The following is a 21,964-nucleotide window of genomic DNA, read 5'->3' as shown; positions in this document are numbered from 1 at the left end:
TATGGGGGGGAAAGAGGATAATGCTCTTAGCTTCAAGCTGGACATCCAGCAGATACAACCTTGTTTTGCCCTGTCTCAGGAATGTTGTCTTGAGACTGAAGGAAGTCTCGCCACGTTAAGTGTCGCTGTCCTTGAAAGGTTGAGGTATTGTTGGGTGTTTTGGACACGTTACTGAATTGAAGAAATTAAGTATTTCTACTTTGGACACTGAGAATAGAAGGCTTTTTGTCCTGTGGTACTTTGACTGCTACCTTCTTAAATTTTTAAGACAGTGATAGGAGTTGCATGCTTTGGAGAACACACAACCCCTTGTTGAACCTTGTTGAATACTGCTCTGGTTCCTACTTCAGAGCAATGAGGGAAAGCCTTCAGCTGCTTTTGTTAACATGCTAACATCCAGATACAACCATGAGCTCTCGCTGACCACTCTCCTTTTCGTAAGTGAAGAAGCCTTCTGGCCAGCTCTTGGAAGTGAGAACCATAGCAAAAAGGAAAGACAAAACACGGTATTCTGAGGCATTTCTGCAGACAGTGCTTTTCCCTTCTGCCCATTGCTGTGGCGGAAGGTCTGTCTCAAAAGGCTCCTACCAAGAGGCCAGGTGACCCTGGGTTACTGCAGGAAAGCAGATCACTAAATGACAAGTCAGCATGATGAAAGATTATTGGGAGATTAAGCTAATTAATAAAATCTCGGCAGGCTCTGCTGAGAAGGATCAGAATGGGTTTAGGACATCTATAATTTAGGCTACTACACTTGTATTTTTCTACAACATGGACATACATTCTTAAAGGGCTTTGTTTTGCCTGTTGATGCTGTTATGAAATAGGCTAATATTCAACACTCTCAAGGATAATGGCTAGCTAGCTACAACCTTAAGCATTTTAAGTGGAAATTCCTTAGGAGCATGGTTTCTAGGAAATTCCAGTGACCAATTTCAACTTTTTTATTTTGCTGTACTTTTTAAATTAATTTTATTGCCCACTCTTCTGGTTCAACCTGCAGAGGGAAGAAGAGAAAATGAAGGTACCTGCTGTGCAGAGGCTGTCACGCTGCACTGCTTCTCTGCTAAAGGTGGAGCTGCGCTTCAAGTGGTTGGGGGTAGGGGGAGATATCTTTCTCCAGCCACAGAAAGCATTTGTGTTATGGGGAAGCTACTTCCAAGCTCTCCCAGAGACCTTTGCCGCATGCGCCTGCATCTCCCAGGCCCTCAGAGGAGTAACAACAGTAACAGGAATGCCCCTTCCCCTCCTGGAGGGCTGATCATCTTGCAGTGCCAGCAGCACAGAGTTAACTAACTCTCCTTTTTGCTTTGGTACTGGTGATTGAATATAATGCATTAATTTTTTGGGGTAATTTGTGAGGCCTCTTCCCTACCACCTACAAAGAGGATCTAGCTTTTCATCAAGAACTCACGTGAATTTCCTTGTTTTAGGGCTGGTTGTTTTTTGTTTGCCAGAGTAGTCGTTAAGCTCCCCAGATAATCCACCTCTAGATAATAAAACGTGGCAAGAATTTTTGAAAACACTGACAGACAGAGCTGAGGAATGCTTGTTCTACATTCTTTTTTTATATAATTTGTGTACAGGGGCCTCTACATTCAGGCAAATGTTGGTGATTGTTTGCACGAGCAAGCTTGATCTGTGACCACAGGATTGTGGGCAGTGGAGGGTGCTATTCGGGCTGGCAAATGGCGAGGGCACGACATGATGTTTCTAATCAGACTAACAGATGCAGCCCAAGGGAAAGCTACAGCTGTTCATGGAGCTTGCAAAACAAAAATTGCATGTTGTGTATAATATCAAGACCAAAATCACTGAGGGGGGAGGGTCGAGGAGCATTCTTGGAACATTCATGAACAGTAAAGCTAAACTGATTGAAGTTCATGTGTCTTACATCCTCAGTGCTGAGACTCACTTTTTGTAAGCAAACTGAGGAAAGGTGGCGAGCAATGTATTTCCCAACAGCAAGCCAATGGGGTGTTGGTGGAGCAATAATAGATAAACTGCCTAGTGATTGAATTAATATATTGTTCATAATGTTTGGCAGCCCTTTTTAATGGCATGTGTTTATAGATAGTTTGCTGTTTTATAAACTCCGTTTTTCATAAACAGCTCTTCTATGTTTAGCTTCTTATCAGGCTGGGTGACTTGCAACCCTAGGAAGGAGAAGATAGAGGAAGAGCTTTAGAATAAAGCTGCTTTCAGTAACCATCCTGTTCTATGTAAGTCTGCAGTCTTACAAAGCATGTGATGATGACATTGTAGACCTGTTCATTGACGATCTGGGCTTCCTTAGGTAATGCTTTATGTTGCTGACTTAACCACTTTCCAGTTGAATCTTAGCCCAGGTACAATATTTGCTCTTGGAGGGGGATTAATTCTTGAAAACCTGGAAGGACGCAACTAGAGACGTGCTTTCAAATCCCCTACAAATTGTCTTCCTTCTTGGCTAAGAGGTTAGTGATTTTCTCTGGTTGATGGGAAGAAGCATAGGACACAACTGCGTGGAAAATTCATCTTTCTTCAGCGGTTTAAGATTCACGACTTTGTCCTGTGGCAGCTCCTGTGGTGTTCGGAACACAGCAAGGTATTTAATGTTATTTGCTGGTTTGTTCTTTGGGTCTAGAGTGTGAATAGGGTGACTGCTTGACCACAAATACTACTCCAGACTTGGAAAACCTACTTATATTTCATAAAATACAGATTCTCGAGCAGGTGTAATGCCTGTCTCTAATCTCCACCTTACATCTTCAAGTGGTCTAAGGGAAGTATTTCCTTTTTCTGCAGCGTAGAGTTTGCAAATACGTTATAGAAACCGTTTCTATTCTTGAAACAGTTTTAAAATGGAAAAGCAAGTAGAAAACCAGAATAGAGGAAAACTGCAAGCAGTCATACACAGTCATATCAAAGTACGCTGATTCCAACGGTGTACAGAAGGGAGAAGGGTACAAGTAAAACACGTGAAGCATCATCCTTTCCTGATGCTGCTTCTCAGCTTCAGTGTCTTATGGGGTTAGGGTTGCACCTGGATCATCCTGTCCAACATATGTCAAAAACCTTTTCCCTCTGAATGTCTAATCCTGTGAATCTATTTACCTTGTTGATTTCCAGAGCCTTCTGCAATAACGCATTGTACTTTTGTATCTTGTGTTATATGGGTAAAGATTCATTTTATATTCAATTTACTGTCCACTTAATTGGATGCTGATAGTTTTTGACTTAAGACAAAGTGAAAAACAAAAGTCTCTCCATTTTGCGCCACTCAAGTTTTCTGGACATCTTTTTTGGACATCTCTCCTGTCCTTTTGGTCCTTCCACTCGCCTTTTTTTTTCTTATTTTTTCCCCTGAAGAATCTTATTGCTTTGTTGCTTGCACCTTTTTGCTTTGTTTTTCAGTGCAAGTTGTTCCTTACCCCCCAGTTATACTTGTTACTTTCCTGGGCAAGTAGCTGGACTGTTATATTAAGGTGCTTTCTGTTTCAAATTCAGTGACACTCTGAAAGTAATGGTTTACATTCAGTTCTGATTTAGGAAATTTACGGTGGAAGAGATGAGTTCTCATGCTGGGTTTGGTCTGACTCTTTACCAATATATACCGCCTTTCTGGGTCTTAAACTAAGCATGCTGTCTCCAAGATGCTTATACATCAGGGGTTCTAAAATAGCATAAATGACATTCTCTGTTATGCTCTTGGTTAATTTCCTAATAACTTTTCTGGTTACGTCAAGACTTTCTTCCTACGTAGTGACAATTATGATTGTACATGTCAGACTGTGGCTGCATTTTCCTCGAGTGTGATACTTTGCACTTGCTGTCATAGAATAAATGGTATTTCGGTGCATATCCGGTCTCTTTCATGATGCACTCCTCCAACTTAGCACAGACAACTTTTTGACAATCAAAGGTGGTTTTCTATTTGTGGGCAGACTATTCACTCCTTATCTAGGCTTTTTTGCATTCATTCAAGACTACGTTCAATAGCAAATGTCCCAGGACAGATGCTGCTGTGCTATTGTATACTTGCAATGGTGAAAATTTGAAAAACCCAGAAAGCAGCCAAAACTCACATGTATTGATATCATTTCCTAGATTTTATTCAATTGGCTGAGATTGAACTTTCTTCTTATCTCAATTTAGAGCCTCTGATGACAAATCTTCATGTACCTTCTGAAAATTGAAGTACCTTGTGTTGATCCAGCTTACCTTCATCTCTACTCCTGCAGACTTTTTCACAAACTATCTCTCTACAAATCTCTGCAGAGGCCAAGCTCTCTCTCTCTCTTACCCCCATATATTTTCAACTGATCTACTGAATTTTTGAATTTGACTTAAAAATGAGTTCTAGGTCTTCTGTAATGTTTCTGAAGAGCTGTTTTTAAATAGATTTCATTTTAGCAGTTCCTTATTTAAAAAAAAAAGCCCACCATCTGTGCTGCACTTGAATACCCATTTAAATAGTCCATTTGGTGAACTATACCATGGGAGTAGAATGCTGTACCCACCAGGTGTAATTAGTTTTATCTCATCCACATATCCTTTTTTTTCTCCTGATATTTCTCCCAGGAGCCTTTGGGGCAGAAAAGCGTCATTCATCCACGGTCACATACCCATCTTTGGCCATGAGCTGCCCTGAGTCTCAAAAGACAGGGAAGAATGCTGGTTCCCCTCAAAAACAAGTTATCTTCAAAAAAAGCAGCCGTGATAAAGCTGTAAGTACCATAATAATGGGTCTAAGTAGGTATGAATTTCAGTTGTAGTCAGGCTGGAAACATTACAAATCTTTCCTGCCCTTACTGTTTTTTTCTGAAGAAGGACCATGGTCTGTGTTTAGTGCTAAGTTTGAAAACACAATATAAACCAAGTTTACAGTAGGTCTTGCATAGGAAGGCAGCTCCCCTCTCACTCCTCCTAGATTGTACTCCTGCCTGTAAATGTTTAAAACAAAGCTGATGCACTATGTTTCTGATGGCATCAAAAATTTTTAAATCCATAGTTCTTTGTCCCATCCCATGAGTATTTGTGTTGTTCTTCTACACATTAGGTTCTCTCTTCTGAAGTCCTGAAACATGTGAATAGCAATATTGTCTTTTGGGGATCGCATGTTCGTTTGGGAAAAAAAGTAAAAGTTTAAAATGGAATCGTTCTCTACAAGATTTCTAGCTCCACACCATGTTTTCCATTCTGCCCCCCCACCCCCTCTCCAAATTATCAACACTTTGAACTTCAACCATGTACTACTTCTCCCTACAGCTGACCATCTACCTGGGAAAGCGTGACTTTGTTGACAACATGGGGACTGTGGAACCTATAGGTAAGTCCACAAGCATACGCGCTATCCTTTCTGCTCTCTTAACCCTGATTATTCTCTGGTAATCTTTCTTCATTTTTTTGCCTTTCTTTCAGATGGTGTTGTATTGGTGGATCCTGCAATGATCAAGGGGAAAAAAGGTTTGAGAGTTTATGCAACATATGTGTTGGAGTCTGTACCATTATAGCAATGTAAAATGGTTCTAATATAACTCTTCCCCAATGAATGGGCTTCTTATTCAACATAACATATGTTCTTGTGTAACCCAGTTAGGATTCATACCACATATAACAGTGTTAAAATGGGTTTCCATGACTCCAGTGCAGGATTTTACATCCCACCCTGGCTATGTTGTTAGTCTGCTGCATGCTTTACCTGTCGTTTGCTTCTTTTCAGTGTACGTGACCTTGACCTGTGCTTTCCGGTATGGCCAGGAAGACATTGATGTGATTGGCCTCACCTTCCGACGGGACCTGTTCTTCTCTAGGGTCCAGCTGTACCCACCTGCTGACAAGCCAGACTCTCTCACCCACTTGCAGGAATCTCTGTTAAAGAAGCTGGGGAAAAATGCCTATCCCTTTTTCTTTACAGTGAGTATCCTGTAAGAGCCTCTGACCCTCTCCTCCTTGTCTTTTATTACTGGGCTGTTGACACTCAGTGAGGGACTGAAGACAGGGATTAATATTAAGTTCGTATTATGTGAGGCTCAAGTTTTGAGGAAAAGGCAATGTACCATTTTTTTTTATTACCAAGTGGTAAACTGCAAGAATATCCTAACTGTCCTAACTGTGTGTGAAATGTACTTGTAAGAGGCAAGGAGTTACACAATGGCCTTGTGCTAGCCACAGCTCCAAATATCCATGTCTTCCCAATTCCAGGGGGGTTGGAATACTTTATACCATTGCCACAGTGGTTACAAAGGAAGTGTCAAGTTCTTCCTTTAAAAAAAAAAAAGAAAAAAAAAAAAGTTTTATTTTTTAATCAAACAAACAAATGAAAAGCTTGTTACCAGACATTGTAAACAGCTCATTGCCAAATTCTGAATCTGACAGGACGTGCTTCCAGTACTGTCACTGACATGTCTGCCTTAGCATTCCTTAGGGAGATCCAGGTTTGAAAACCACATATTCTGAAATAACAATAAATAAGTCTTTGAATCTGCTCAGTGGATAGGTACCTGTCATATGTTGCTGACCACTCAAATACAACCCAGTGATCTCCAAACTGCTGGATTCTTTGATGGGGTGTTGCATTCCATGTCTCCATGAGCTGCTCTGCAGTCTTCCCAGCTGATGTCTGAAGTTGCTGGCCCTGCCTAGTCCAGAAGCAAATGGACACTGGCTGGTGGCTGGCTGGTCTTTGTGGCCTTAGCTGTGTTTCCAGAATAGAGAATGCTTTGCTCAAGCTTCAAGCCCATGTGAGCAGTGATGACTGGCACAGCTGTGAGCAGTGTTGATGATCCTGGGTGGGGGAGCCACATGTCCCAGCTTCTAATCTGAGCTGTGCCTCTAGTGCTTGGTTTTTAGCTCAGGAGCTTCACGTGTCTGGATTTTTTTTTTTTTTTTTTTTTTTTTTTTTTACTTTTTGTCAGCTTTTTCTTGGCTCTTTATGTTTAGCCCCTCTCTTCCACAAAGACTTTGTTACAGGGTTAGCATAAGGCTCAGCTTCTGTCTCAGCTGGAACTTCAAAGGATTATTGTATTACAGCAAGTGCCCTGTTGTCTTCATGGTTGTTTTGTACCTTTTGTAAGCAGCAAGTTAATTAGAATATCACAGAGTTGGAAATCTGCATAATATTGCTTTGGGTTATTTTTCTCTCCTTGTTCCCACAGTTCCCAGATTACCTGCCTTGTTCAGTCTGTTTGCAGCCTGCACCTCGTGATGTTGATAAGGTGAGACAAATGGGACACTTGTGCTTATCATGGTTGAGGATGTATGGAAAACGTCATGTGAATTTATTTGGCTAACTTGAGAGAGGAATAAGTTGATACTCTGGTTTGTTGTGCTATGCCACCAATGTCAGGAACCTGACTTTTAAGAGCTACAGTGTGGGTCAGAGTCGGAATTCAATTCCTCAGAATAAGAAAAGGAATGTAGTTCAATAGCTGCAAGACTGCTAAATCTGCAGTGCTTGTAATTTCATTAAGGGTACCACATGATTTGTGGGTTGGACACACACAAAATAACACACACAAAAATGTCAGGCAGGCTTCCATTAGCTAGTCAGTCACGTGAGAGAAAAGGAGACTGAGTGCCTGAATTCTCACAGATCCCTATAAATAGCATGTGTTAAGATCTGCTTCTGAATTAAAACAAATACAGAAACAGGCTGTTTTACACGTGTGTAAACAAAACAAAAGTCCTGGAGGAAAAAACGCTAGATAAAGTGATGTTCTGCAAGGTTTCTGACAGCATTTAAAATAGTCCTTTTGTACTTCACGGGATGCTTCTCTGAACATCTGGGTTAGACTAAAACCAGGCAAGATGGGATGCAAGTTGTAGAATGCAGAGCCACAGGGACAAGCTATGTGTTTCGGAAGGATTGATATTGTAGCAAAAGTTAACATATTTCTCCAAAGTTATCTGGGACTCTCACAGATGTCCCATTGCAGTGTTGAAGGCGACTGTTAAAGCAAAGATCAGCTTGGCCTGATCGCTCCTAGCCCTTATACACCGGGAAGTAAAAAGCTTGACCCCGAGTCAGGTATTGGCATTACAAAGCCAATTCAGAAACTCAGGGTGGACCGAAGAGCCTTGCAGGCTGGTCAGTGTTATCTCCTGTAGCATGCTGTGACCTCTACAACAGTGCTCTCACAGAAAGCCTTTTAGGAGTAGGGATGTCATTTGTCAGAGGTTGGGAACTAAGCCTTATTTATCAGGAGGAGCATGGAATAGGTGAGCGCTGCCACACCAGTTGGCGAGGGTTTGTTACAATGGTTGGAGGCCAGAAGAATTTGCAGTTGGCAGGAATCTGCCAGTTTCTAGTGTACAGGAAGATGTTTGAACATCCGCAGATGTTCTTGGCTTGTGACACTGACTTCTTTCTGGCAGAGCTGCGGGGTGGACTTTGAGGTGAAAGCTTTCTCAACAGAGAATGTGGAAGAGAGAATTCATAAGAGGTAATAAAATACGTGTGTCTGTCTGTCTTCAGCTGTGCCTCTCTTAAAGAGGGCCAGAACGTTCAGTAATGCACCGTGGTTGCTTGTTCAGCTTTGTTCCACTTGCCAGTGGACTTCTTGAGCGTAAGCACATGAGTGCAAAACTCCTGCCTCTGCCAAGCACAACGTACCACCCTGTTGTCTTCTGCTGCTTCTCAGGAACTCTGCACGCCTATTGATCCGAAAGGTGCAATATGCTCCAGAACAGCCAGGACCCCAACCTTGCGCAGAGACCACGTGGCAATTCTTCATGTCCAGCAAGCCGTTAAACTTGAAAGCTTGCCTCAGTAAAGAGGTGAGGAGTTTGCCCCTGGGGTATGAACATCATAGTATTTCAATACCAATATGTGTTTTGCTGCCTAAAGCAGCTATTTTGTGTGTTACCCAGACTCTGTCTCAGCTGAGACCGACTTGCCCTACCACTCGAGGGTTTTAATGTAGCTTTTGTCAGTAGCTACTGCTGGTGGAGCCTGGGACACTGTTATCAGCCATTTGAGACAAAATCATTGAAGGAAGGGTCACCTTGCCTTATATGGTCTCTGTGAAGGAGATTGAATTCGTGTGGACTGGAGTGGTATAGGGCCTGGGAGAAGCCTCCTGACTGGGTTTCTGAGCATTGAATTCCTCCTAGGTGTACTACCATGGCGAGCCCATTCCAGTCACTATCACAGTCACCAACAACACAGAGAAAACAGTGAAGAAGATCAAAGTCCTGGGTAGGTTTTTACTGTTATCTGGTATTCTCTTAGGGTGGGAAGACTCTTTGGTGGGAGGGCTGAAAGAGCCAGAATTTAGTGCTTGTAACTACTTAAGCAGGCAGCATGGGGTGCGTCAGGAATTTGTTTAATCCACCCTCTCTGCTGCTGTTTCTTTGCTGCTGTTCATCAAGTGAAACACTGCAGCCTTTTTCCTGACTCATGGTTACTTGCCTGGCTTAATTTCGGGCACCTGTATGTACAATCTAAGCAGGAAGGGACAGACACTTATGGTAAGCAAGGCAGGTGCTGTGGGGAAATCTGCCTCTTTGGGAGGCTGGTGGGAAGAGCTACCCTGTCAGTGGGATGCTCCTGCTAACAGTAAACATGCCCAGGTTGTGTACAGTTTTGCCTGGGGTTTCAGAAATGTTTGGCAATGTGAGGAATGGCCACTCTGCCAGTGATGGTGTAATTCCTCCCGAGGAAGCTGAGGGCAGGGCCTGAGTTTCAGTACTGCCTATGCTTTATTTGTAGGACTGCTTGTTTTCATCCCACAAACCCTGTTGCTCTTGGGCCTGGGGAAGACAATCTGAGACACAAACGATGAGAAAGAGAAAAGAAAGCAGGAAAGGAACAAAGTAGCTGAGGGTTTCGTAGCCAATTCAGTGTCAGTCTTGCATGCACTGTCTAGTAACTCCCAAATATTTTTTTAGCTTGGCACGCATCTGCCTGTCTTAAAAAGACTTAGTAGTTTCAGATTTTCTCATCAGTGTTTCAGTCAAAACTACCATATCCTTTCTGGTGTTAGATTAGGACTGGAGAATACAAATCATTTGTTGCCACAGGATCCTGACTGTAGTTTGGTATCCTGTCTGCTTGATACTGGTGTCTCATGAATGCAAATGCATAGGCTATAGAAACACAAGAGATACCAGTGACCAGAGATGAAAGCAAACACACTTAGAAAGGGAGATCTTCAAAACGGAAAGAGCAGGCTCCCCAAGGAAACCATGGGCTGCTGACTTTGTTATCTGCAAATCAAGGCTGGATGTGTTTCAGGCAAGACAGAGACCAGCAACACACAAGTGGCCAATGTCTATCCAGATCAGGCTGCCTGACCTGGTGGTCCCTTCAGACTCTAAATGTATGGATTTTTCTGCTGTCTTCGTGTTTTCCATTCCTGAGATTCAGTGGGACAGTTATGTTGTTTCTGATGCCTACGCACAACTAATTGTCCCTTTTCTTCTTTCTCGCCAAGTGGAGCAGGTTGCCAATGTGGTTTTGTACTCCAGTGATTACTATACAAAAGTGGTAGCTGCTGAGGAAGTACAGTGAGTGAATATTCTGCTTATCCGTTCTTGCTACACTCCTTCCTCCCTCTTAATTACCCTCCTCAGTTATGGGAAGTGCTCCTAGCCGTAGTCTGGCAGTTGCCGGCTGTTACATTGCTCTCTTTACATTGTGTGTGTCTTGACACCAGCTGTAGTCGAGGCAGCTGGTCTCCTTTTCGTGTAGCCAGCAGGTACCCTGCTCCTTTTTTCAGAGATCAGGGGGAGGTTGCAGAAAAGCTACTTTGTTTGAAGAGTAATTACCTACTGGAAAAGCTTAGCAGGGCCTATGTAGGGCTCTCCATTGGTTGAAACCTTTAAAGAGAGCTGCAACATTTGTCTAAAGTGCTGCTGTTTGCCTGGAAATGCTGGATGCTCTAGCTTGGTGTCAGTCTTTCTCACAACACTTCACTTGGTTTCTGCTGGCCTTAGCTCACAAAAACCTCGGGGACTGTTGATGGTGTGGAGAACCCCTTGCTGTTACGCCTTGCAGTGTGTTGGCAGTGCAGCATTGAACTTTGCTTTGTGAGGAGGGTTGGGTACACCCATACATTTTATATTTTTCTGGTTTTTGCTCTGTACCTTAGGGCCATGTTTTCCTTTTTGTACTGGTCTTCTAAACTTGGATTCATTTTGTCCAAATGTAGAGGTCTGCAGCATAGTTTGACCTACTTTTAGATGTATGCCTTAATGTGAAATTAATGATTTTCTGCAAATACTTGTTTGATTACGAAGGAAACTTTTCTGACTAGTTCAGATGTAGACATTTGCATTGTAGACATCTAAATCTGGACAGATAAATCCCACTCCTTGTGGATGGCTTTGTAATCTGCTCTGAAATTACCTTAGTTGGGTTTGTAAGGCAGATCAGAGTGTATCGCTTTCCCTCTCGCCTCTCTTTATTTTCAGGGAGAAGGTGCAGCCAAACAGCAGCCTGACCAAGACACTGACAGTTTTGCCCTTGCTAGCAAATAACCGGCAGACCCGGGAAATAGCCCTGGATGGAAAGCTGAAGGATGAGGACACCAACTTGGCTTCTAGTACCATGTGAGTGGTTTTAAGTGGTCCCAACTGGTAAAGGGTATAAAGAAGAGGGGAGGATGGAGGAAACTGAACTATCAGATGTTTGTACCTGTCCTGATGGGTCCATCTGATTGCATGACCTACCCATCATAGTCGTTCAGGCTAAAGCGTGATCACAGATCTGGAGAGGTATTGGCTGTCCCTAAGGCTCTTCTGCTCCATAGTTTTTAGGAGAAAGAAATGTTCATCTAGTTCTCGTTCCTGCCACGTACGGCTGCTCTGTTGCAGTACTATCTAACACCACTTTGTTTTCTCTGGTAGTATTAAGGATGGAATAGACAAGACAGTGATGGGGATTCTCGTTTCCTACAAGGTCCGAGTGAAGCTCACTGTTTCGGGGTAAGAGTACCAGACTTCTTGCTACATCTGTTTAGAGTTAGGAGAGGGAAGTGCGTGTACCCCAATGACTAGTGGGGAGAGGGTAGGACACTCCACCCTAAGAGAAAGGGCGTATGTTGTAGGGATATTAGGTTAACTTTAAAGCATGAACTTCCTTGAAGTTGTGTATTTCTTGGCCTAAAAAAAAGCCAGAAAAGTTTTCTTGAGCCAGAGGTGTTGGATTACTTTCCTTACCTATAGAAAGCTAAGCTTTTTTTTTTTTTTTAAGGAAAGCTATGATAAGACTTTGGCCATATGACCAGAGGTTGAAGTAGAAACCTGTGGTTTGCAATGCAATTTTATTTCATTGCGATAATTTTTAGTTTGTGAAGGCTTAAGTGAAACTGTGTGTGAACCTTTGTTGCTGTTCTTGTTCTCCCAGAGCAGAAGGTAGGTGCATCTCTGCCTGAGAGTCATAAATACCGTAGCTAAGGTACTGTACTGAGCCAGTTTTATGGGAGAAGCTAATGGTATCACCATGAGATAGTTCCCAGCATACAGCGCAAAAGAGGATAAGAAGCGTTGCTTATAGTCACTGTTTACATTTGTCTTCAATTCATCTATCCTTCTTTCTAATACAAAAATAAGTCAACGATTTGCCTAAAGCATGATAAAAACGACTGCTGCCTTCTGTGGTCCGCTTGGATTGCCCGTGTCCTTTGACTCTCAGGCCCTCAGCAAAGGAGCCTTGCTAACGCTTGGTCAGGGGTTCAGAAACTTACTCTTTCACCGTGGGAAGGATATGAAAAATTAAAGTCGCCTTTTTTAAAAAACAAGTATATTTGGAGGTTAAGCTTTGAGGCAAGTAAGAATATACGAGGGAGGTGATCTCAATAGTCCACCAGTAAAACACTATTTGCTAGAGTGCCAAAATGGGAAGGCATTAAATAGGCTTATATATTTCTTGTCGTCTTCTGTAGTATGCTGGGAGACTTCACCTCCAGGTAAGAGTCTTCTTTTCAGACCATGTAGCCATAGCTCTTAATTTGTCTTCTTACCCTCTTATTCTCCTTCCCACCTCCCTAACTATCCCTTAAGCTGATAGAAATAAGAAATATGCAAATTCAGCTGTGAAAATGAGGCAATTGCAAAAATGCATCAAATTTATGTGCACGCAATGTTCAGCACATAATAAACCCAGCTTATTAGGGTGGATATGCATATGTGTTTTGTGTTTCTTTTTTGTGGAGAAATCTGAGCTTAACTCTTTTTGAAGGGGGAGTTAGGATTAGAAAAATGATGAAAGAATGAGTAAATTTGGAGTTGAAGGCTTGAGCTGGCCTGAGCTGGGAGGGAGACTGAACCAGGCATGACTGGGGCTGTGGATTTGATGCATTCTCTCTTCTCCCCAAAGTGAAGTGGGCACAGAGCTGCCGTTTCGTCTCATGCACCCCAAACCCGAGGAAAAGAACCCAGCAGGTCAGTTGTGCCTCATTTTTGCCTTTTTTTATTGTCTCAGGTGAGTTCTTACCATTGCTAGGCTTGCAGACATTTAGCCCTTAGTGTCTGGAAGCCAGCGCTGGGGGCTGCTGCATGTGTATGGGAGAGAAAACCTCAAGGCACAGTGTAAGAGGGAGAAGGGATGCTGAGATGGAAGAAGGTAGAAATGGGTCATGTTCCCTTTGTCTTTCATCTGTGGAATCACAACTGAAAGCACAGGGACTTAAGGAAACACTGCACAGTTAAATCTCATGACTACTGTGCAAAATGCCCTGGATGCAGCTGTTAACAGTTCCTATCCAGATTCTAATATAGCAAATGAGAATGTCACAGAAAATGCCTAAGACACACAACACTATAAAAAGCAAAATATTTCTAAGCAAAGTTATAAGGTGATAAAACCATTCAGGATTTTACAGTGTCCCTATTATGTTTACGTGGCATTGGCCACAGTGTCTCTCTCTCTCAATATATATATATGTATATAAATATATATATAAATAAATATATATAAATCATGGTACAGTGTAAGGAGCTACCTTTCCCAGGGAATATTAGATCTTAGGAGTGGATGCCAAATCTTTAGGTTGTCTTGAGCATTTGTCTTCCTGCTTCCTCAATTCCTGACTGGCTCTGTTCTGTAATGGTGAACGTATGGAAACTGCAACGTGCTTAGACTAAATCAGAAGTTCCTGTACAGCATCTGGGGCAGCTATTTAACACGAAAGATTATGCCAGATTTCGATGTTGGGATTGTTCTGGATGAGTCACCTTGTCCTGCCATCTGTGTTTGGATGGAGTTGTGTAGGCTTCAAACATAAAACCAGGGCTGCTTCTGCACTGCATTTTTTTTTTCATTGGGCTAACTTATCTAAAACCACTAAACTTATCTAAACATCTAAACTTATCTAAAGCCACTGTATCTAGGAACATGACTACTAGAAGAAGATGGAGGAGCCTATGAAAGGAGTTACCCGGGATAGGTTCTATGTTCTGTACTGGAAGCATTAGAAAGGGGTGATTTAGTCCTTGTTGTGTTAAATGGTTGGGGTGCATTAAACACAGCAAAGCCAGCTGGTCAAAAAAGGCGATTCTCCCACTGTATTTGGTGTTGGTGCAGCCTCACCTTGAATATTGTGTACAGTTCTGGCTCTGCAACATAAAAAGGATGTTAAGCATCTGGAGGGGGGGGTGGCAACAAAGCTGGTAAAAGGGCTGGAAGAGATGTCCTGTGAGGTGAGGCTGAGGATGCTTGAGTTGTCTAGTCTGGAGAAAAGAAGGCTAACAGGCAGCCTCATTGCTCTCGGAAGCTCCCTGGGGAGGGGAAGCAGAGAGGGAGGTGCCGGTCTCTTCTCATTGATAACTGATGAAAGGACATGAGGGAACGGCACGGGGCTGCACCAGGGGAGATTCAGACTAGACATTAGGAAAAAAATCTTTAATGTGAGGGTGGTCAAACACTGGAATAGGCTCCCCAGCAAAGTGGTGCTTGCCCCATGACTGTCAGTGTTCAAGAACCATTTGAATAATGTCCTCAAAATAATACGCTTTAATTTTTGGTTAGCCCTGAAGTGGTCAGGCAGTTGGACTTGATGACATTTGAAGGTCCCTTCCATCTGAACTATTCTATTACCAGTTGTTGGAGGACTCAAACCTGAGTGGCAAGAAGAGGGACTGGCTATCCTCAGGTGCTCTGGCTAGGAATCAGTGTGAGGGAATTGCACCACAGGAAACCCATATTTCCCCTAGAAAACCTCTGCTGTTAGCTGTGCCAGCAGGGCCTCTCAGCACAGACACAGAGCGTGCTCATAGGAGAAGTTTTTTGTGCATTTGCACCTCCATCAGAGCAGCACGGTGAGTCCAGGAAGTACTGTCAGCACAAATCCACAATGCCCATTTTCCCCTCGCTCCCGTTCTGCTGTGGCCGGAGGGAAGGCAGCCCCGTCGCTGAAGGGTAGCACAGGGCACTCGCTATACAGCTGCAAGCAGACTGCATCTGCTTCCAGAAATCAGGTCCTCAGGGCTGGTCTGTAGGGCTCATAAGGTTGGACCACGCTGGGGAAGCTGCTGTGGGGCAAATGCTGCTGTTGGCACAGCTGTGCCCGTGCTGTGGGCTTCTGTTCCATGTTGTGGGCTGGCAAAGCTCTGCCAGCAAAACACTGAGGTTGCTGCTCGCTTGATCGTGAGCTCAAGGCGGGATTCGTGGTAGGAGAGCGGCTTTGGAAAGGGTCTTCATGGCTGTTCCGGTAGCTTGCACATACTGAAGTATTTCCCTCAGACTTTCCTGCAGGAATCCCCCTGGCTACAAGCTTGGCGAAGGCCAGGGACCTTTTTGGTGCTGGTGGGCCCAGGAAAGGTGGCTGGTGAGAGCCATCTAGTGTCCACGGGGAGCCTCGCGTGGCAGAGGTGCTGGGGGGGCAGCTCAGGGCTGCAACTGGGGCTTTCATGGGTTCAGAGAAAAGCTTGAAAATGTTAAACACGGACTATTTAGAGGATCAGGGAACCGTAAAGAATTCTGTGTGTATTTTTAGAACAGTGTGGATTTTTTTGGACATGACACCATGTTTTGGTGTTAATGCAACCACCCCATTTTTATTTTCTGTGCTTCAGGCAGATAATTTTGGCAGAAGCATTTGTAGCTTGAGGAAGAATGGAAGTCAGTTCTCCCTTCTAAGATCGTTTCGAAGGATGGCTGATATACTCTTTTATATAGTACACTCAAAAGGATGTGGGCAGAAGACTTACAAGGGAAATGGAAAACTTTAATATTTCTCAGATCACTTCCCCCAACACATCCTCTTACCAAAGGCGCAGCCCACATATTGTTTGCTACATCAAAGTCCTTCTAGGAGCTTTCTGTCAGAAGACAGCTGTGGTTCATGCATTTTCTTCAGATGGAAATTGCAGGTTTTGGGTAACTTGAAAAAGAAATGCAGTTAGTTTCAGGAGCTATCCCATGGGAAAGCCCTACAAACAGTTAACTGGAGAAATAAATGCTTTCTCTTCAAACAAGAAAACTAACACAAAAGAAAATTTCTCTGAAGCCTGCATAACTGATTTGAAAACTGTGCTGGATTGTGGTGTCTCAGCTCATTACAGGGAATAAAACAGCCTCCCGAGTGAAGACAGTAAACTAAAACTCTTACTGGCTTTCCGTGTCCTGTGCCTAATCACCGTTTCTAATTGTGAGTTCATGTTTTGGAGATGCAGTTTTTATTCTGCCACCTTAGGTCATAAACTCTGAAAAATAAGACGTGCTTCATTAGTGAAATTACATCCAATTTGGAATCGAGCAAAACAAGACTTAATTGCAGAGATGGAGCTTCAGCAAACAGTGTTTAGACTCTTAAAGGCCCCACAAGATATAATTTTGTTTTGATGGCTTGTTCAGCAGCCTGTGCAATGGGTGTAGGCAAGGGTGCATGCACAGGGAATTTTGAGATCACTCCTTATCTTCTTTTTCCATTCCTTTTTGTTTTTACTGATGAGTCAGTAACCAATTTGTCCATTGCACCTCCCTTCTTACTTGACTGTCACTAATGTTGCAGCTGGGAGAAAGGAAAAGTCATGGCTAATGTGGAATTAGAAATGTCACATACTGTGACTTTATGGCTTATTCCTTGCAGAGGGGTAATATCCTTTTCTCTTTTCTAGCTGATTTATGGCAAAAATAAACAAAACGTGTAGCATCAGTGTATTTAATTGTGCAGGGCTGACTTGAGTGTAGAGAACCTCAGAACGTCAGAAAAAATAAGCTTCACAAGAACACAGTTTTATTTTTTAGGGCCAAATGGGGGCAAGTGTGATCAGCTGCACTGTACTGTATTTCACAGTATATTGCTTTGCCCTTTTTATTTGTCCGTCTGCTCTGAAGCAGTCATCCCTCAGTAAAAAGCAGGTCTGTCAGAGTGCATGGCTCTTGCTGACTGCTTGCTCTTCCTTCTTGCTACCTTTCCTTTCCCATGTTTATTTTTAGCTTCTGTGTCTTGGACTTCTTGTAGGCCAGCATTTGCATGTTACATGTGTACTGGTTTTGGACCCATGTGTTTCACAGGTGGTTATTTTCAGGCAAAGCAGCTCCTGTCACATTGGCAGCCTGTCTTTTCTGCCTGTTGACAAAAATGGATATAGATCTGTTTCTTTTAAAGACAGAGTCAAACTGGGCCATGTCTCTTCGTGCTTTCAAGACCTTTCCTTGTCAGCAGTTAGCCCAGCTCCTGCTGGGATTTTTTTCAAGGCTGTGCTCTTAGCGTGAGTTCTTTGGTCTGGGGTTTTCTTGCCCTTGTCTTGAGGTTTCACATTTTGTGGGCCTATGTCTTGTACACTGACCTTTGTTTTGGCTGTTATTCAACAAATGGTCATTTATCTGCTTCTTTGTTAAACTTGCATGAAAGGGTTCCTTCCAAGAAACCCATAAGTACCATATCCCTTTAACATTAACATTATTCCCACCCTGGATTGATATTGTAACTTTCAGAAATTAGTGAATTTTCAAAGGGCTTGAATGTCTTGAAATGTAACATAACCTACTTTTTTTTTCTTTTTTTCTTTCCACCACGAAGCTAAAAGAGGTTAAAAGCAAGCTTATAATGAAAATTACCATATGTCACAACTTTAATTACATGGAGTCATTCCTGTGGCTGCATAATAAAAGCTTATAGAAAACCCTCTGCAGAGGGTATGATGACGTTCAGGAGCCTCATCTGTCCTTGAACACAGCCCCCTCCCATCCCAGCCCTCAAAATGATTGCTGGGATGCCAGTTAAAAATAAGGAGAAAAAAAAACCCAACAACCCATTTTCAGGTTCCTGAGACTTCTTCAATGTTTTAATGCTAAATAAACCATGGGACAGCACAATAACCCTGTGGAGTGGACTTAATTCCTCCTAGAGTGGTAATATAGACATTTAACAAGCCTACAGCAGCCTCGAAGTAAAATAGTGTCCATGCATCTGTGAATGTAATCTGATATATAAGCTATATGAGAAGTATTACTATACTGCCACGCTACCTTTGTATTGATACAGTAAGTACTTATCTGACAGAAAAGAACTTGCCTTACCAAAGCAATACCTCTTTCTCCCCTCAGCCCATTCTGTAAAATCAACTTCCAACCACATTGGTGGATGTTGTTCAGCTTTGCCCATATCATTAATGTCACTGTTCCCACAGTAACGAGTACACTCCGGAGAGGGGAAAGAGGGTGGACTATTTAAAGACTACAAGTTGGAGGAAAATAAAATGACAACCCTGCTTTATGTGTTGGAAACTTTAAAACTTCTAAACGTTTCATTTTAAATCCATTTCGATCAAGTACGGGTGCACTGAGACTTTCCAGACTTCATCTTGGCCTCTGTGAGTAGAGGAAGCTATCCTTTCCGAGTCTGGATAAATACCATCATGAACGCTTTTACGTGATCTGTCGTTTGAGGCATTTTGGCTACAGTGCCCTACTTGGCACACTTGTAATGCTGACTTTTCCAGCAATGCTAATCACCACTTGTTGCCTTTGATTTCTGTGTGTTGTGGGCGGGAAGTCTCCAGGTTACCCAATCACCAAGGCATCCCAAATCCCTGGTGACTTCTGTGGAACAATGGCTTTAGTGCACTTTGCTCCCTCACTTAAACTCATGAGAAATAAGCCAGTGAAGCAACTGTTTCTTGCTAAAGCTTAAGTAACTGTAAGAGCAAAACAATCCATGTTCCCATTTCTTCACTGCAGTGTAGTCTGTTCTGCTTACTTCAGGCCGTGTTGAAACACCTTCCAAGGGATCCTGCTAGCAAGCCTGAATGCTGTTTTGTTACAGTGTGGTTAGCGAAGATCCCATCAAAGGAACACATTAAAGTGCCAGAGGTCTCAGGATTATGTTTAGGCAAGGATGAAATCAGGAGTATTGCTTCTCATATGCGTAATCTGCCTGATGAGAGACCACCTAATCCTTTCTGTATTCCAGCCTCTGTTCGATTTCAGTACCTTCAAGTTTATTGAATGAGAACGTCTTCCCATCAGCTGGCTACTTAAACCACAGTGACAGACCAATTAAGACTAATGTCAGGCGAGCACTGTGATCTGAGAAGCGTGTGCACAGATGTTTCTCTCAGGTGTGACTGCTAGCAAGCATAAATGGGAAAAATCTGTTTGTTTCTCAGCTCTTCTGATGTCTTAGGCAACATTGCTGGGGTGCTCTTCCATTGGGGAGACCTAGTTTTGCTTTGGCAGGTGTGTGCACATACATGTTGAGACTTTCCAGAATTTCTTGTATTGCTGCAAATCCTGCTGCTTGTCACTGTTTTGTTTATAAATATTTTGCTGTTTTTAGCATCCACTGTTCTAACTATTTGCTGTATCTTTTCTCCTCCTTTACTGCATGCTGATGACTGCAGGGAAGGATGGGTAAGTTTCTTTTAATGGTATTTCAAATTCTAACTGCAGCTGTGCATTGACTCTTTGAAAGCTCCTCAAAATTGTTCAAAAATCCACAGGGTTCACAGAGTGTGAGCTTAAAAAATTAATGTGGCTTGACAAGTTATTGCTATCAGTTGAACAGCAATGACCGACCATGTGAAAGTTGCTTGAGACCATGTTTTGCCTGACAGCTGGACAGAAAGAGATATCTGTGGTCAGCTGATGCTCTGTAGTTTTAGGAACTCAATAGGTTCAACCATGTGCCTATATTTTAAGCACAGAAGAAATAAGGATGAAAGGTTTCACATTTTAATTCAAGACAAAGACCCTTTCAGGCTGCAGACTGTTCAGCTAGCTGATAGATATTAAGCTGGAATGAGGATGGTTCGGTACAGGAGGTTCATGAAAACCTCCTCAGTTTGTGTCCTGCTTTGTTCCATCAACTGCTTTTCCTACTATCTTAGAATAGCACCAACGAAGATAGTATGTGTGGGAATATGATCCAAATCCCTCTGGAGATAAAAGAAACATCACCAGAGACTGCTCCAGGCTTTTCTTCTTCCTCCAGCATGTTGCTTTCAGTCTACTGGTATAAAAAATGGCTGTCATCATTTTGAAACACCTGTGTTTCTTCAATTTCAGTGATGCAGAGATGGTATTTGAGGAGTTTGCTCGTCAACAGCTAAAAGATATGCCTGATGATGAAGAAAACAAGAATATTTCCTCAACTGATGAGTGATGAAAACAGCAAGCTGCTAGAGAATCTGTATAGTCTGGCATCATTTAGAAATTTAGGACCTAGGTTCCTGGTAAACTGCATGTTCTGAGTGCATACATTGTCTTTCAAGGATCAGTAGACATAAAATCATGAATCTCTGTTGCTTACTAAAAGTTTTAGCTCCATAAAAATGTAGCAAACTCAACACTCGATGCTTACTCTAGTTACCAGAGGAGGGCAGGAAGGCTGCTCTGCTGTGACATCTGCTTCACTGGCACCTAACAAAATGGTGGTTACTTTCACCACTGATGAGGGCTTAAACGATGGCTTGTGCAGCCTGCTTACACTTAGCTGGGGTCATGGAGTCTCTGCTTTTGAAATGCTAGCGAACTAAGTTCTAGTTTGAATGGCTGGCTCGCTGCCTTTGACTTGAAGTTCCTCAGTGGACTATGCAAAATTGATTTTATTTCCTTTTGTTTGCTTTTGCATTTTTCCTTTATCAAATTCATCTAGTTAATATTTTCAGTGCTTGCACTGTCCCCATGTATTGCTTACATCCATTTGCTCTAGCATTAAATGTATTGCAAGTCATCTTTCACAGCAACTGTAATGCTGAGATACTATGTTAGCTTTTTTGCAATATGTTTAATAGTTATGTTATTAAAGATCAGGGAAATGTGCATTGTACATGAATTTCTTAACAAAGATCCCTATATACAACCCCAAACAGAGAACTGGTAGTCTAGACTAATGCTATATATAATCTAGTTTCCCATATGCAGCAGTACTTCAGAAGAGGGTACAATAAAATTAAGGAGGAAATCACAGGGCAGCCTGCCCTGAGGAGGCTTTCCCTACATCCATCTGCCAGAGATCAGTTTGTGCTCTAAGAAATGAGATTGTACTCTGCAAACATTGGTGCGTCTTGTTGATCTGGATATTCTCATTATCTGTGTAAATGTCTAATCCTTTCCCAAGTCTCATGTAGACTTTTGCTGAAGTGAGTTGTATCAGCTAATTACATGTTGTGTGTAAAAAGACAGGTGTTTTCTTTTTCTTGTTTTTGTTCTCTGTTTTTCAGTGTCTCTGGTTTCAATTCTCCTGGAAAGTCTGAATACTGGGCCTATGTTAAATAATATAAATTTATGTATCTCACCCTATGCACTGGAAACTGGATTTAAGAGCTTCCCTCTTAGATCCTAGCTATCAATGATGACCACTTCGTAGAGAAGAAAATGAGGGACACGTTTTAGAGATGTCCATTTCCTCCCAGCAGGAGTGGGACTCTCATGAAAGCTTGCTGTAAGCAAGTTGCACTTCCGTCCTGCTTCAGACTGCAGAGGTTGGATAAACTTAGCTTTCCCGCTCTCTGGCTTTGGTTTCTGTTGGTAACTATAACCTGTGAAAGCAGTCTGCTTTGGAGAAACACGTGGGCTGCTCTCAGGCATTTC

The 21,964-nt window shown here is 42.6% G+C and overlaps 2 protein-coding genes across 3 annotated transcripts in view; both read left to right on the top strand.

Moving 5' to 3' along the window:
* The first annotated feature begins 11 nt into the window (after positions 1-11).
* On the top strand, positions 12-21,393 carry SAG (S-antigen visual arrestin). 2 transcript variants are annotated; one of them, XM_083849409.1, is made up of 13 exons: positions 12-4,709; positions 5,251-5,311; positions 5,404-5,448; positions 5,705-5,898; positions 7,140-7,199; positions 8,359-8,426; positions 8,625-8,760; positions 9,097-9,181; positions 10,419-10,491; positions 11,398-11,535; positions 11,833-11,910; positions 13,304-13,368; positions 20,438-21,393. In XM_083849409.1, the coding sequence occupies exons 1-13, from the start codon at positions 4,620-4,622 to the stop codon at positions 20,479-20,481; spliced, it is 1,137 nt and encodes a 378-aa protein (XP_083705535.1). In that variant the 5' UTR covers positions 12-4,619; the 3' UTR covers positions 20,482-21,393. The 2 variants fall into 2 exon arrangements, with proteins under 2 accessions (XP_083705535.1, XP_083705536.1); XM_083849410.1 differs by lacking the exon at positions 20,438-21,393 and adding an exon at positions 16,000-19,359.
* Positions 19,499-21,964, top strand: part of DGKD (diacylglycerol kinase delta) — a 69,616-nt gene continuing 67,150 nt past the window's right edge. The window contains exon 1 of the mRNA XM_083849383.1: positions 19,499-19,609. Coding sequence (XP_083705509.1) covers positions 19,514-19,609 — 96 coding nt within the window. The 5' untranslated portion in view covers positions 19,499-19,513. The remainder of the gene's footprint in view (positions 19,610-21,964) is intronic.

This window comes from Anser anser (assembly GCF_964211835.1).
Source record: "Anser anser genome assembly, chromosome: 9".
NCBI lineage: Eukaryota > Metazoa > Chordata > Aves > Anseriformes > Anatidae > Anser > Anser anser.
The sequence above is the reverse complement of the archived record's forward strand: the minus strand, read 5'-3'. Positions and strand labels throughout refer to the sequence as shown.